Consider the following 14,625-nt stretch of genomic DNA (forward strand, 5'->3'; position numbering starts at 1 on the left):
TGTACTCATATTGCCACCAAGTGGCGAACGTGAAGAATACACCCCAACCAACCATAATTAAATCCAATGCAATAAAATATCTGACATGCATTGATAATAATCCTCGGTTTGGATTGTCAGCAAGTTATCATTTCAGTTTCTTTTAGTGGTTTTAGTGAACCTAATAAAGTGGGCGTTGTGTTCAACGTGAATGAATAAGTAAAACAAAATATTCTGTTATTGATTCAAACCAGTTGAACGCGTTCATGGACCAAAATGAAAATAAACCGATTCTCCTGTAATATTTTATTCGCATTCATTCATTTGCAGCTTGTAAAGAGAAGGTAGAGAAGCAAAGCGTTCAGCTGGCTGACCTTGTGTGTGGGAGTGTTGTGCGTGGTCATTGTGTGCTGAGAAAGAGTGCAAAGAGTGACTCATCCTCAGAGTGATGGGGGTGGGACATCATTTCCTGCTTAGACACAAAAATACAGTGCACAGATAAAAGAAAAAGAAAAATCTGTCAAAAATAAGAACTGACATTTTACAATGTAAGACTTATCAAGTCATTGGAGTTCAAGCTTGTGAGTCAAGTACGTTTTAGTCAAAAACTGACTTAAGTCCGACTCGAGTCAGGTCATGTGACTCAATTCTCCCATCTCCACATCATGGTCCTCCTGTCAGACAGGTTTACTACTGCTTGCTCCTAATCGGAAGTCCGGCATGCTCCAAACTCTCTCCTCCTTCTCTGTCCCTCTTTCCACATCTTCCGACACCGTCTTCAGGTCGCTCAAACGGGTCCCCTCAGCCGAAATCAGGCCTGCCGTGCTCCCGAAGGGGTTGATCTTGATGCGGGACCTAAAGTTCACCAGCGACATACTCTTGGTGCGTTTATTGCTCCACTGGCGAGCAAGCCTTTGTGCCTCCTGCTCCTCCTTAAGTTGCTCCACAGCCTCCAGAAGGACAGAGCGGAAGAGGGTGGACACCTCCTGCACTTCCGGCTCGCTGGCTTGGATTGCGTCGCGGAACCTGCGGACAACCAAAACAAGAGATCTGTCGTTTTGTTTCGACAAACCAAGGCAATCTCGTACCTGAGTATGACCAGTCCACAGCAAGATGGCGGCACCTTGGAGCAGAGGTCCTCTAGGCCCAGCCTTTCCCCCGTGCTAATGTTATAAGACGAACGTGGCGCGCTGGCCAACCAGCTGTAGTCCACTCCGGTCTTGAGGCGCCGGTACTCACTCTCCCTCTCTCTCTGCTGCCTTTCCGCCTCTTTCAGCTGCCAGCTCAGCTCGACCATTAGCGTGTCAGTGACCACGTCGGCCGGCTCCCTGCGGGGGATGCGCTGGTGAGGCTCGCTCCAGCTGAACCAGGAGGCCATGGTGCGGTCCTCCTCACTCGCCACAACACTCTCTAATAACTTAGAATCAAAATCGTAGTTTGTTAATCCCATAGTGTCAATCAAAATGAAAAATTATATTTGTGAATGCAGATTTTTGTTGCATTAGATTGGGTGGGTGTACCTAATGAAGTGTCCTGTGAGATTGATTTTTTTCCAAATTTGTGACAAATTTTGGTTGAGACCTTTACTCTCTTGACTTTAATTATCATCCATCGTCTATTTGTCCTGAATTTAGTTCCTTCGTTTGTCCACAAACACACACAGGTGGCCACATTGTTTTGTAACTGTCCTCTCTTTAATCCCGAGTTAATCCGTTCACATAACGAGTCCAACTCAAAAACATTCCACTTGTTAACATTGGTTTAACACATTCTATTTATACAATCACTATTATATTTATTTTATTATTTTTACAAGACACATCTAGACATGGAATATTTTTTCATCTGATCTCACAATCAAATGACATAAATGGAACGCATCTTATTGAATGTTCTTTGGAATATTGTTAATTTGGTTCCAATTAGTTAATGCTCTAAAATAATAAAAGGCAATTGTTTCTTACCTCTTTATTTCCTTTGAAAGTTTAGGATGTCACCGACAACTCCACCCCAAAAGACAAAATTGTGAGTGAAGGCGTCAGTCCGATGATATGAGAAGCCTGGCTGACACGGTATGGATCATCTATCCCTCTCTCTCTCTCTCTCTCTCTCTCTCTCTCTCTCTCTCTCTCTCTCTCTCTCTCTCTCTTTCTCTTTCGCTCCATTATATTCACCTCTCTGAATCCCTCCTACTCCTCTTCCTCCCTGGAGGCGGCCTGCCTTTACTTGTTGCGCTAAGTCGGGGGCTCCAGCATCTCCACCGGGAGATTGAGGCACCTGATGAAGAAGTGCTTATGTCCCTTTTTTTTTTTTTTTTCTCCAGCAATTCTCTGTTGCTATAGTGACCGGCTTAAGCCTATTTGTCCACAATAACCGCCATCAGCTGAGAGGGGGAGCGATGAAGAGGCAGATAAAAGGAAGAGAGATTTAAAAAGGGGATGTGGTGCTTGATCAAACATGGGCAGCAGGTCACATGGATGCAAATGAGCCTCCTGGAGATAATGAGTAGCGGCCTGCCTGCGTTATAAAATGCCACATTGCGCAACTAGTTTGACTGTGCAGCAACATCATGGTTTGGTTTTGCGTGTAGGTGTAAGCGTACGCACTGCAGTATGAACTATGAACTCTAGTCTCAACAGAATTGAAATTTTATCCAAAACATATCTATATAAATCTTAAAAGCCTTCAGTCGTTCCCAACTGAGAGTTTATGTCCAAAGGTTGGAGGTAACAGATGGGAAGGTAAGCTGGTTCCTGGAAACCCGACGTGACCGGCCCTAATCTTTTAAAGTGATTCGCTCAGCCGCAAGTGTGCTCCACTTGGCCTTCCTTCAAATAGCACAACTTGGACTTACAAACAGAATAGGAGGTCTTGACACATGGTGTGTTGTGTAGATTAAAAAATAGAATTCTGACAATATTCATGTTTTGTTCAAGATGTCCGTCATTGAGCAAGGAAAACAAAAAGATGTGGAGTAACACTTGGTTCTTTATTTGCAAGATCTTGGGGTTGTTTAATGGTGGTCAGTACACAAGGCACTTCAGCAGATGAAACAACAACGTCATAGTCCAGATCAGAAGGTTTTATAATGTCCCCTAACAGGAACTAGGAAGGAAAAACATATCCTTGTAAGATTCTGTTTTGCATCTATCATCTGAATGTTCTGAATCCAATCAGTCCTCAAGTCCAACCATGCTGCAGCTCACGTCCCACAGCTTCTTTGCAGCTTGTCGGTCCGTCGCCTTCTCGAGCAGCTCCTCTTCCTCGCAGTTAGCGAAGCACTTCCCCGACACCCCTTCCACCTCCGGCGAACAAGCCAGATAGAGAGGCGTTTGCGCACCCTCTAGTGGACTCTTGAAGAATAGCAGCGAAGCCAGGTAGAAAAGTGGCTTCGCCAGTAGGGGAATGTGAACGTGCCTGCCCAGCCTGGTTCTCACGATGCCGGGCGTGAGCGCGTTGACCGTCACCCCAGAGCCCTCCAGCCTCTCCGCCAGTTCGAGGGTGAACAGCAGGTTGGCTAATTTACTCTGACTGTAGCAGAATGCTTTGTTGTATTTCGTCTCGCTGTTCAGGTCTTCAAAGTTGACTCGGCCGTACTTGTACAATTTAGAGGAGACCACGACCACGCGACTGGGGGAGGAACTCTTCAGGAGGTCGAGCAGTAGGTGAGTGAGCAGAAAGTGACCCAGGTGGTTGACGCCTAGCTGCATCTCAAATCCATCTTCCGTCTTGGAGTAGGGACACTGGTAGACCCCCGCGTTGTTGACGAGGACATCCACCTTGGGCTCCTCCTAAAAGGCTCAAGAACAATTAAGCGTTCAGCACCATGGACAGTTCACCTAAACATTGCGCAACAACTCAGTGGAGACGTTACAGCTCACCTCTTGAATCTCTTGACAAAATTTACGGACCGATCTGAGCGACGCAAGGTCCAACTGTTTGATGACCACCTCCCCGAGCTCTGAGCCCGAATGTCCCTGGATGTCCCGGGCCGCCTCAGTGGCGCTCTGCTGATCCCGGCAAGCCATGATGACGCGTGCCTGGAGCTTCAGTAGTTCCCCGGCTAGGGCTTTCCCGATGCCGCTGTTTGCTCCTGTCACGATGACAGTTTTCCCTCGCATCAAGCCCGCCGGGTACTGGAGAAGCTTGACTGAGTTCTGACGGGGGAACAAGCGGCGCATGACGAGAAGGACCCCGCCACCGACGACGGCAGCGATCAAGACCGCAGTGGCCATTGACTCAACCGGGCGTAGTGATATGTTAGGCAATTAGCCACCGGAAGTAAACAAACTCGGACCTACATTAACCCGGAAGTAAAAAGAATAGAGGTCGCTACGCTGCTAGTTACTACTTTTGTATCTTTCTAGACTCTAACACGAGTTGTAATGTTATTTAACTAACAAAAAAGAAATTCACTCTTCAGTTTTGAGTGTTACTATCCCCAACTCAAAGAAGCAGAAGTTCGAGTCGGAATCTTCTGGCACCTGTGTGCGGTCCTGGTAAGTAATAATTCAGACTATTCCTCTTATCTTCACCTTTTTTGCAATATTTAGTGATCTTAATCAGCCACCGAATTCTATGCTGTTAAAATAATATACCGTGCAGGGCCATGAGGTTGTCAAACAGAAACCGCCTCCAACCCATTATTAACAACTTAGCCAAACATTCGTGTAAGCACTGCAGAGGTGCAGTGAATAAAAAGTTATGAAATAGATAAGCCATTGAGCAAATGCAAAATTTAACGAATATATAGAACTCCTTTAAATATTGAAGGCCGTGAAATGTATAAATTGATCCTGGGGGGAACAAAAAGTTATATAAGAATCTCAACTTTTATTATTGGACACTCCAAAATGAAGAATTGTAATGCAAAAAAATATTTGGGCCACAGTGAACTAAATTAATGCAATACAAGATTTAAAGTTCTAAACTTACATCGAGCTGTCTTTTTTTTTCCTTGACAAAAGCATTTTATTTCAATAGAAACAAATTTTCAAAATGAATAATATTGTACAATTAAAAGATTGAATTAGTATATTTAAAAGGCGAGGTTAATGATTGATTTTTTAGAAGCAGTTTGTTGCCCACTGCAGTAGTTTGAGCAATTTTGAACACCTCAGTATTTTGTCACATAAACAGTCTTTTTAGTTTGTGTTGATTGGAAGGTGTCTTTATTTAAAAATATACATGTTAAAAGTGAAATTATACCACGCTGTTCTAATAATATGACTTGAATCTTTAAAAAAAAAAAAAAGTGAATGTTGCTCATGGCTTTATTTGCTTTATTGGCACTTAGTTTTTGTCCCAGATGTCAGCTGTTTACATGTGCTCACCTTCCCCCTGGTGGCACTCGTGTCATGAGAAGTAAGTAACATGTCACCTGAGGTCATCAAACATCTTAAGCTGCTTCCATGCAAGGCCTGTCAATGCTTGTGTGCAACTAAATTAGTCCCACACAAACATTGACTGCTCAAATGTTTTAAATTGCTTTTCTGTCAAATAAATTAATCAACTGGAATGCAAGTCTTTGTGCTTTTAAGAGCAAATTTGCGTCACTCATTTGAAGTTTCTGATGCTTCTCATGAGGGTAACAGTCAAAGACTTGTGTCCATGGCAGTGACATAAGGGTAACGCTCACCTCCAGACTGAAAACTGCCTCTGAAAACCTAAGTGCCACTTTGCCCGCCTCCTAACTCCGCCCAAATTCAGCCCGGCCAATCACAACGTGGCTGGAATTTGCATAACCACGCCTCTTTTTCAACAGCCAATCAAAAAGCAGCATTTTGCACATCTGACCAATCAGATTGCTTCATTTTAGAAGAACCACGCCTACTAAAACCTTAACCAATCACAGAGCACCTCATTTGCATATTCACACCCACTTTTCAACCAATCACAGCCGTTTATTCTCATTGCTCCACCCAGTTTTAGACCCCTCAACCAATCATGAAGCGGCATTCCAGTTTTGATCCGCCTCATTTAAAAAAAATTCTGAAAAAAATCCTGGCGAAAAAAAAAAAATCCTGGCAAAAAAAAATTCGAAAAAAAACCCCAGGAAAATAAAAAAATAAAAATCAGAAAAAAGTTTAGGTTTTATTTTTTGTTAGTTTGTTTTAAGATATTTTTAAAGTTTGTTTTTTGTGATGTGTTTGAGATAGAAGAGTTGAGTTAAGTGTTCTTTGAAATCAAACTTTATTTTTGCAGAGTAAACATTCAATCACAAGAGTTTCAAGTTGGATGGCAGTCTGCTCGTTGACGAGTGGTGAAGTGGTCGGCAAGCGGGACGAGTGGTGAAGTGGTCTGCCAGCGGGACGAGTGGTGAAGTGGTCTGCCAGCGGGACGAGTGGTGAAGTGGTCAGCCAGCGGGACGAGTGGTAAAGTGGTCGGCCAGCGGGACGAGTGGTGCCTGAACCTAAGACAAAAAGAGATCTGTAAGTCAAAAGTCAAGTCAACATTTTGTGCAGATAAAGCATTAACCTTACCAGTGCTAAAGAAGAGTTGTTCATGGCACCGAGTGTTGCAAGCTGCATGACCAGTTCCTTGCTCCCTGTCAGAAAATAGGGGAAACTTTTTTTTGAATGAATGTCATGATGATTGTGCAATGAGGAGCAGCTAAAGAGCATACATGTGCCTCTCTTCTTAGGTTGCCTTGGAGATGACGCAACAAGAAAACCCAAGTGTAGCTGGCATGCGGCTTTCCTCTGGCTTCTGTTGTGAGCAGGTACTCGATGGTGCACCACACTGGACACAAAAAGAACTGTCATTGACATTTTTAAACATTCTGGCTGAAATGTACTTTCTTTTCTTACCAGCAGAGGACTCATCTTCAGCGTGCCACAATTTGGCTTGAGCTCCAGGTGCTTCTACTCCACCTGCAGGTGAATGAGCTCAGAGTGGCTGAAGACAAACAATGGCAGGCTTTTCACTCTCTGGACCAGGATTTGCCACCTCTGCCTGTAAAGAAAAAGCCCATTGACAATTCAATTTAAGTTTACTCCTTTTATTTTTAACTGTAGACTGGAACTTTCCACTGAAGACTTGGACCAGACGAGTCACAGCAGGCCGCGTTCCTGAAATGTTGCAAAGACTCCTGGACTGCCACGCCTGCACACAAACAAGGTTACAGTCAAGCTGATGTTGAGGTTTTTTTTTTTGCATGTCTCAACAATGAGAATTGAGGCTGCCTTTAGAACCTTTAGCATGATTTTGGAGAATTCCTTGGCCCAGCAGGTGGAGGGTTCAACGGCACTCGTACTGGAAGCTGCACTGAGAAAGAAAAAAAGCAGGTTAGTGTTCTTAATGCAAAGTTTTGGGTAAATTTGGTCACCTGTCACTATGTTGGACAGGAAGTTGATCATAACACCTCGTTTCCTGATTGCCTGCACCAGCACCACCTGAAAAAAAACGGGTCAAGCACTGATTAGTAGAGTGTCATTGCAACAGTTTCAAACGTGGAGCTTTTACTTCAGTCGATCCAGGCTGCAGAAAGTTGGTCCTTTGGCGCCACCTGGTGGACAAAAGCGGAAGAAAAGTCACACGCTGAAATAAATGTTTCAAACATTTGTACATGTAGGTTTGCACGTGTTTCACCAGTGAAGAGCGCAGGGCAGCACCGGACTCCTCTCCAACCGCAGCTCGCTGGCCTGAAAGACACGGTAACCTTTTAACCAATCTTGTCAACTTTGAGCTTTACCAGTTTTGTTTAGCAACGTGACATTTGGTGGACATGCTTAGCAATGTAGACCTGCAAACGTCTCATGAAGGCGGCCATCTTGAAACCTGCAGACAAAAAGGAAAAAGTCATTTTATGAGGCAGTCGTCCTTCAAATAAAAAACGCGATTTTTGCCTTTTTTGCAGTCAATTTGTTTCTTCTGTTGCAGATGCAGCCCTGTGGACAGAAATTAGACAATTAGATGGAGTTGATTTAAAGGACTTACGTGTGAATTTGAGGCTCATTTGGAAAAGTCGCACCTGTAGACAGAGAAAAATATTTGATTTTAAATCAGTTGTGAATTTATGCAAACTGTTTGGCTTACCTTAAGCATACCGGCGTTTGATGCATCGCAGAGGACGTTAAGTGCTAGCATTAGCTTGGATGTTAGCAAGGTGTAAGCACGTCCAAACTGCAACTTGACGCTGAAAAAGAGCAAAAGCAGTTAGTTTTAAAACGGCTAAGAAATAGTGAACACTCACCTTGTCAAAGTTTTAAGCGCTGCAGACTTTGGAAAAGCGTGCGGAGGGAGCAGCAGGTGGACCAGCTCAACGCGACGCTGTCAGAAGTGAGCATGGGATCGACTGTCGCGTTAGTGACGTCTTATATAGGAAATTTGTGATGACGTCATTAACAAGCTAAAGGGAAAAAATATAAAAGCTAGATCTTAATGGTGAAGCGAGAAGAAAATTGTAAAGTATACCTTCAGGGAATGGTCGGGACTCGAACCATGGTTCCATTATTCGTAGGCTATGACGGTAACCACTCGACTATAGCCTGTTGAGTTCCGAATCGGGGTTTTACGTATTTGTAGATCGTCTTGAAGATTTCGATTGTATAACAACAATAAAGTGCAACAAAGCAAATGATTTCGTTGTGTCTGGAATGGCCGAATGGATAAAGACTTTACCTTAAAGTCAGAAGATCTCGGGTTCGAATCTTGTTCATCTTTCTGTTTAATTTGAAAATGCTAGAGAGGGTGGGACTCGAACCCGAGCCGTCCGAATACCAAACCTTGTATTATACCATTCGGCCACAGTGCCATGAAAATTTCGCTTGCCAGTAGGGTTTATCACACCATATGTAGAGTAGAGTAGGATTGACGATTATTAGTGAAATCCGAAGTGATTACAAGTGTCCTAAATAGTGTAGTGGATTAACACTCCACCTTCCACACGGGAGACCCGAGTTCGAATCTTGGGCTCAACTTAATTTATTCTCAAATATAAATGCGCGAGGTGGGGCTCGAACCAGAGTCGCCCGCACACAGGGCAAAGTGTTTTACCATTCGGCCAACTTGCCGCAGAAATTTCGAAAAATAATTCCGTATTTATTAGGCATGTACTCAAAGGTTTGTATATATACGAATTATTCTCAAATGAAATTCAGATCTGTTGTGGTCTAATAGTTAAAGCTTTTGCCTTGCGTACATGAAATCCGAGTTCGAATCTCACGCCTGTGCTGTGTTCACTTCTAAATAGAACACAGCGTGGGACTCGAACCTATGTCTCACAGACACCAGACCAAATATTAAACCACTCGTCCATTTTGGCAGGAAGATTTTCACCATTTGATTGCGCATTCATTCAAGGAACGGAAGATTTCCTTGGGTAAAAGGAAAAACAACAGAGTGAACTGGTTGGGCATCCTTTGTGAAGTCAGTTTTTAGGTTTTGGGTTTCCATGTGCAAAAGTTTAAAAGTGGACCTCCTTAGTTCCCTGCTACTTTGAGGCTATGATACTGTTTCTGACTCACTTGCTTTTCACTAATGCATTCAATGATAATAATCTGTCTTTATCTAAAGTAGCTCAGGGAATTAACAGAGAATCAAGAGAGAGTGAGAGAGTAGCGTTTCCTGTTGCCTTGTCTCCAGTTGGGTAATACCTCCTTCTTCTCTAGCAGTTTGCTTCATTTCCTCAGTCTCTCTCTGGCGGACGGCTGAAATGAGGATCTACAGGAATATGGGTCAGAAAATGCATCGCAGTGATCCTTTTCGACTTTAAAAATTTAAAAGTGGAGTAATTCCTAGATAATGTATTTTTTTCTGCATGTACTGCTTCTGATTGCCACTAGTACAACCTCCGTTTCAGAAGGTAAGAACATCTGATTTTCTGAGCTTCAAGCGACAATGCAGAAGTGCTGTCAAAATTCCGTTCCGCAATGAAAGGCTCCCTCTTTTTGACTCTTTTAAAAATGGAGTTTCTTTCAAATATGAATTGTTTTTTTCTGGAATAGCGGCTAACATTCTACCATGTGGACTAACACCCACAGGGAAGAGTAAGAAACTATGCAATGTCGTACCCAAAGATCCGTACATCCAAGTGGGATCTGATACTCGGATAGTGTGTGAGAGCTTCTGCATGCATGGTAGCGTGTACTGGACGATGGGCGGTATAGTCTTGGATGACACTTGGATGAGCACCATCAACTCCACACATAGCATGGTGTCCCTGAGGAATGTGACGCTGAGCAAAGCCACGGTGCAGTGCCACCATGACCATACCAGGGTCGTACTCGGAGGCACCATCGTCAGGACATACTGTAAGAATGGAGACACTCATTTGATGTAATTTGAAGAAATTATTGGGATAAAATGATCTGGCAATTTTTCAGGGGAAAATTTGGGGTATGAAAAATATAGGTGGTATCGGTACTTAGTATCGGTGAGTCTTTGTATTCCTTCACCTTGACTAAAATAATTTTCAAAATGACAATAGATTAATTAAAATATGACCCCCAATATGTTTTTTTAAATCAAAGAAAATCAGTGTTTAGGATCTTAGAATAAGATTTAGTTATTTGAATTTTGCACCGCCATGATGTATGTGTAAGAATGCAGATTTTTTTTTTGTTTTTCGTCGATGTAGCAAAACCCAGCAAAGTCGGCTGCGTTTGGCACTATAGAAACGGATCGTCGGGAGGCGTACCCGAGCTTTTCACGTGCGCTTGGGAGCAACTTTCCGAGTCCTCGGAGAAAATCAACTACACCGTACTGATGTGAGTTGAATAATCATTTTAATATAAAATGTGTGATACTAAACGTGCGCTCCTTTTTTCAAGCTCTCGCTCAAACACTCCCCAATGGGAAATCTGCAGCTGCCAAAACGTACGAACATGCACGTCGGAAGACGTGCACCTGTCGGGTTACGTGACTCTGGTGGGCAACCACAGCGTTACAGTGAGAGCCAAAAGCAAACATTGGGAGGTCTACTCCGACCCTTATGAATTTAACCCCCGTCACATATGTAAGTCATATGAAGGTTATTTAAAATTTAAACACGACTGGATTTAATGTTGTGTTTCTTTAGTGCAAATTAGATGTCCCAAGTTGAACGTCCAGGCCTTGTCTGGTCATCTACTGGCTAAGTGGACCACATCCACATCATCAAATAAACACTACTGTCAAGTTAAATATAACCAGGTACCAGCGACATGCCAATAGATTTCATTTATTTTAATATTAATCATATATTAATATTGATGTTATTACATTACTCTATTTTTGCTGAAAATATTTTTTTTTGTCCTCAAGGAGGTGCTCAATAAAACTTTAGAACCCGGAGAAAAGGGAAATGTGACCATCGAAAATGTAGAGTCCTGCACTTATTACAAAGTTTCAGTCCGCTGCGCTTGGGATAAAGCTCCATGGAGCGAATGGAGCCAAGAGGAAACGGTTTTGAGCCAACTCAATAGTAAGTCGTTAAAAGGAGAAAAAAAAAAAAAAGAAGTTTGTTTGTGTTCAAATTGTTAACTTACCTTGGCAGAGAACGATGTCAAGCTGCGCCTGTGGAGGAAAATAAGAGAATCATACAAAAATGGCACAAGAAAAATCGATGTCATGTGGACGGTACGGAAACTTTTCAAATCAATGCGATGAAGTTATCACCAGATAAAAAAAAAAAAAAAAAAAACATTTTCTCTTTGCAGGAGATCCCGTCAGCGTGCCAAGGCACATTTACATATTTTATCCAAGCGTCTGCCAACAAGGAACGCGTAGCTTATCCTCAGACTTTATGTGAGAAGTCAACGTGTGCTCTTCTTGTGAATCAAGAGGCACACAAAATAAATCTTAAAGTCTTTCACAACGGGGCCTTGCTGGCAGAGGACTCGGTTCATGTTCCAGCAGTTGGAGAAAGTAAGTTTTCATGAAATTAACTCGCCACATGTATTCAATATAAAAGACATATTGGAAAGATTAGTTGTGATTTTTATCAAGTGTGTTTTTTTTTTAGCTGACCTCCCTCAAGTTGCAAACATGCAAAGTTCAAGCGGCCAAGGTGTTATTTTGATCAGCTGGGACGCTCCTTCTCAGTTCGTCAGGGGTTACATGATCGACTGGACCCACGATGGGGGTCGCTACCACTGGAAGGAAATCAATTCCACCAGCACTCCGCTGTCGGGTAGGCGAAGAAAAGGATGTGGTTGTCCGTCTTCCGTCCATGAAAACGGCCCCATTAGTTTTATGTTTCATCGTCTGTAATGCTTTATCGACGGCGCTTTAACAGGAAGAGTGACATCATTGTCGATTCCGGTTATCATCCTTCCAGGTCTTCTAGATAATAAGCCGTATGACATCACCGTCACGCCGCTGTTTGGCGACAAGACGGGTCTCGGCACGAGGGCCTTGCGGATCTGCTCAAGAGTCGCAGGTTTGAATCTATCGTTCAGTAAGTTAAGGCGATGTTGAAAAGCTACCTTATGCTCCCGACAGCTGCCGCCAATTTCTCCACCATCAAGGTGGAGGTGAGTGACAAAAGCGCCATTGTGAGTTGGGATATGCAGCGGAAGGATGTTTGTAGCGGGGTGATTGTCCGCTACGTTGTTTTCTACGGAACGGGCCACGGAGCAAACCTCAGTAAGTTCAAGTTAGCCACTTCATTTCTTGTAGTATAATTGATTTTGAATAATGTGTCCGTTTCCAGATGTCACAGTTAATGCTACAAAACAGGAGATTCTTTTGAAGGATTTGATTCCTTACTCCCAATACAGCGTGTATGTCAAGGCCGTAGCGCTAACGGGGGCTAGCGAAAGCAACGTCAGGCATTTTAATACAAAAAGATTTGGTAAGTAACTTTGGAATAGTTTCTCATGACCTCTAGTCTATTCATCCTTTTTGTTTATTTGGTCAAATTGAACTCGGGTTACTTCCAAATGACTCACCAACAACAGAGTGAGGAACTGGTGCTGATACTTCCTTTTTCAAATATCACTTTTGTCGCCATCTGCTGGACCTGGTGGGTCATTTCACTGCTTGCCCCACATGATTACACCGATACTCCCAACAAATACCAAATTAAATATGGTAAAGCAATAATAGTTATTTGTGGGGTTAACAAATGTGCTTGTCTTTGGATAGATCCGAAGTTCGTCACTCGACTTTGCGTTATCGGAAGCATCATGATAGTCCTTGTGTTATCCACGGGGTTATGCTGCGCTATACAGTAAGTGTTTTTTAATTGTTTGATAAGAAATTCAAGGCTTGTTGTATCGTATGAGGTAGGGATTGTGAATCAACTACTTACCAAGGTGTTTCCTCTCTTGAGGTACAGGAAATTCCTGCAGAAGCCACTTCCGAACCCAGGCCTCAGTTCCGTTGCGCTGTGGCCATCAGGAGGCCATCAAAAGGTGACTTTAGCTGAATAGAAAAACTGCAGGATTATGATGTATTAAATTGGCACTCATATATTCTTTATCCTCTGCGAAGAACAGGGAGAAAGAGCAGTAGTTTGACAAAAAGTCTTTCTTTTTAAAAAAAAAAAATTATCACTCTGTTTTGCTCAATTATGGCATGTTATTTTTTTAAAATAAACATCACAAAGGCCTGCTCTTCCCCAGGGGTTGTTCCCTTTCCGGCTATTCAACTATTCATCCGAAAGCATCTGCGCACGCGTTTACATGGAAGAACCCTGGCAAACTTCCACCCTCGACCCCATCCGAGAAGAAGACAGCGGCTCTGGTTTTACCGTAAAGCCTGACGCGCACGACGAGAGGCCGGATGAACCCGAAGAGACGTCGACTCTGTCTCCTTCCAAAGAATGCACGACGTTGTTCTCTGAAAGCAGCGGTCAATTAAGCCCGTACCGGAGTCAGGGTTCCGTCAAAAGCCCCACTCGTGGTACTGAGAAAGAATGTCAGACTCTGATTTCGGACAAGCATGAGCAGCTGACAGCATCGCTAGCTATGTATGTTACTGTGGATATGTTTGAGCAAGACCAGGGCGGGTGAGAAAAATGGAAACATCCCATAATATACAGTCAAGGAACTACGGTATAATCTCATTATGTGTGTGCATGTTGAAATGCATCCTGAATTGATACAAATGTACAGAAATAAATATCTTATGCATGAATGGATTGCTGAAAAAGAAAAAACTCCTGTGCAAAACAATTTTTTTCTTACCTGGATGGATTTAGAGTATATTAAATCCATTGTGTATTTTTAGACAACCCTGTCAGATAAGTGAATTTGAAAAAGTGAGCTTGATTAACAACATTTAAAAATATATATATAGTATACAGAAACACATTTTAACGTAAAAAAATATATTTTTTTAATATATATCTAAAATATATACATATATACATATCTACAAATTTCAGCAAAAAAAAAAAAACAGTTGAGATGAGTTTTGTAAATGAATGAAAAATCATAGACTGGCTTAAAAACTTGTAGTGGTGTAGCTTCCACTGTCCCATGTGTGCCATTTGAAAACGAATAGTCCTGCCAGCAGAGTGGCAAATGCAGCACCCAAAACTCCCCCTGCAACAATAGCTGTGCATAAAACAAAAAAAAAATAGTATTATGTGTCTATGTCAAAATGGAAAATTCACTTTGTAGTACCTGTGAAATTTTCCTTATATTCCAAGAAGCTCTTGTGTTTCCGTTCGATAATAACGGCTGACTCTGTGTCTTGGGCGATCTCTCTTAACTGACT

At 42.6% G+C, this 14,625-nt stretch overlaps 4 protein-coding genes across 6 annotated transcripts; 1 reads left to right on the forward strand and 3 right to left on the reverse strand.

Moving 5' to 3' along the window:
• Positions 1-270: 270 nt before the first annotated feature.
• Positions 271-2,093, reverse strand: rd3 (retinal degeneration 3, GUCY2D regulator). The gene is made up of 3 exons (XM_049758044.2): positions 1,944-2,093; positions 1,068-1,396; positions 271-1,005 (listed from the first exon to the last, which is right to left on the reverse strand). Exons 2-3 carry the CDS (start codon positions 1,355-1,357, stop codon positions 657-659), a joined length of 639 nt encoding a protein of 212 aa, XP_049614001.1. The 5' UTR covers positions 1,358-1,396; positions 1,944-2,093; the 3' UTR covers positions 271-656.
• An 856-nt stretch (positions 2,094-2,949) lies between these two features.
• rdh14b (retinol dehydrogenase 14b) lies at positions 2,950-4,214 on the reverse strand. The gene is made up of 2 exons (XM_049758043.1): positions 3,861-4,214; positions 2,950-3,770 (listed from the first exon to the last, which is right to left on the reverse strand). Exons 1-2 carry the CDS (start codon positions 4,212-4,214, stop codon positions 3,153-3,155), a joined length of 972 nt encoding a protein of 323 aa, XP_049614000.1. The 3' UTR covers positions 2,950-3,152.
• Positions 4,215-6,152: 1,938 nt separating this feature from the next.
• Positions 6,153-8,209, reverse strand: LOC125990672 (uncharacterized). 2 transcript variants are annotated; one of them, XM_068649345.1, is made up of 13 exons: positions 8,174-8,209; positions 8,017-8,116; positions 7,828-7,868; positions 7,724-7,760; positions 7,570-7,622; positions 7,444-7,486; positions 7,307-7,373; positions 7,173-7,240; positions 7,007-7,083; positions 6,789-6,932; positions 6,605-6,720; positions 6,462-6,526; positions 6,153-6,391 (listed from the first exon to the last, which is right to left on the reverse strand). In XM_068649345.1, the coding sequence occupies exons 2-10, from the start codon at positions 8,065-8,067 to the stop codon at positions 6,902-6,904; spliced, it is 468 nt and encodes a 155-aa protein (XP_068505446.1). In that variant the 5' UTR covers positions 8,068-8,116; positions 8,174-8,209; the 3' UTR covers positions 6,153-6,391; positions 6,462-6,526; positions 6,605-6,720; positions 6,789-6,901. The 2 variants fall into 2 exon arrangements, with proteins under 2 accessions (XP_068505446.1, XP_068505447.1); XM_068649346.1 differs by lacking the exons at positions 6,153-6,391; positions 6,462-6,526; positions 6,605-6,720; positions 6,789-6,932 and having other exon boundaries at positions 6,964-7,083; positions 7,173-7,245.
• Positions 8,210-9,632: 1,423 nt separating this feature from the next.
• LOC125990640 (interleukin-6 receptor subunit beta) lies at positions 9,633-13,916 on the forward strand. 2 transcript variants are annotated; one of them, XM_049758041.2, is made up of 15 exons: positions 9,633-9,784; positions 9,963-10,232; positions 10,559-10,688; positions 10,752-10,936; positions 11,000-11,112; positions 11,224-11,383; positions 11,456-11,538; positions 11,619-11,826; positions 11,924-12,091; positions 12,239-12,340; positions 12,403-12,546; positions 12,614-12,754; positions 13,048-13,132; positions 13,235-13,316; positions 13,527-13,916. In XM_049758041.2, the coding sequence occupies exons 1-15, from the start codon at positions 9,724-9,726 to the stop codon at positions 13,914-13,916; spliced, it is 2,322 nt and encodes a 773-aa protein (XP_049613998.1). In that variant the 5' UTR covers positions 9,633-9,723. The 2 variants fall into 2 exon arrangements, with proteins under 2 accessions (XP_049613998.1, XP_049613999.1); XM_049758042.2 differs by lacking the exon at positions 9,963-10,232.
• The last annotated feature ends 709 nt before the right edge of the window (positions 13,917-14,625 follow it).

This window comes from Syngnathus scovelli, chromosome 20 (assembly GCF_024217435.2).
Source record: "Syngnathus scovelli strain Florida chromosome 20, RoL_Ssco_1.2, whole genome shotgun sequence".
Classification (NCBI taxonomy): domain Eukaryota; kingdom Metazoa; phylum Chordata; class Actinopteri; order Syngnathiformes; family Syngnathidae; genus Syngnathus; species Syngnathus scovelli.

Bases quoted from the DNA above. Each gene is read 5' to 3' on its own strand.
- rd3 (XM_049758044.2), bottom strand. From the start codon at position 1,357: ATGGCCTCCTGGTTCAGCTGGAGCGAGCCTCACCAGCGCATCCCCCGC. The intron at 1,006-1,067 runs GTACGAGATTGC...GGTTGTCCGCAG, and splicing joins TGTGGACTGGTCATACTCAG to GTTCCGCGACGCAATCCAAG.
- rdh14b (XM_049758043.1), bottom strand. From the start codon at position 4,214: ATGGCCACTGCGGTCTTGATCGCTGCCGTCGTCGGTGGCGGGGTCCTT. The intron at 3,771-3,860 runs GTGAGCTGTAAC...TGAGCCTTTTAG, and splicing joins TTTGTCAAGAGATTCAAGAG to GAGGAGCCCAAGGTGGATGT.
- LOC125990672 (XM_068649345.1), bottom strand. From the start codon at position 8,067: ATGCTAGCACTTAACGTCCTCTGCGATGCATCAAACGCCGGTATGCTT. The intron at 7,374-7,443 runs GTAAAAGCTCCA...GTTTTTTTTCAG, and splicing joins TGCAGCCTGGATCGACTGAA to GTGGTGCTGGTGCAGGCAAT. The intron at 7,084-7,172 runs GTTCTAAAGGCA...GTTTGTGTGCAG, and splicing joins TCTCCAAAATCATGCTAAAG to GCGTGGCAGTCCAGGAGTCT.
- LOC125990640 (XM_049758041.2), top strand. From the start codon at position 9,724: ATGTATTTTTTTCTGCATGTACTGCTTCTGATTGCCACTAGTACAACC. The intron at 10,689-10,751 runs GTGAGTTGAATA...CCTTTTTTCAAG, and splicing joins ATCAACTACACCGTACTGAT to CTCTCGCTCAAACACTCCCC. The intron at 13,317-13,526 runs GTGACTTTAGCT...GCTCTTCCCCAG, and splicing joins CATCAGGAGGCCATCAAAAG to GGGTTGTTCCCTTTCCGGCT.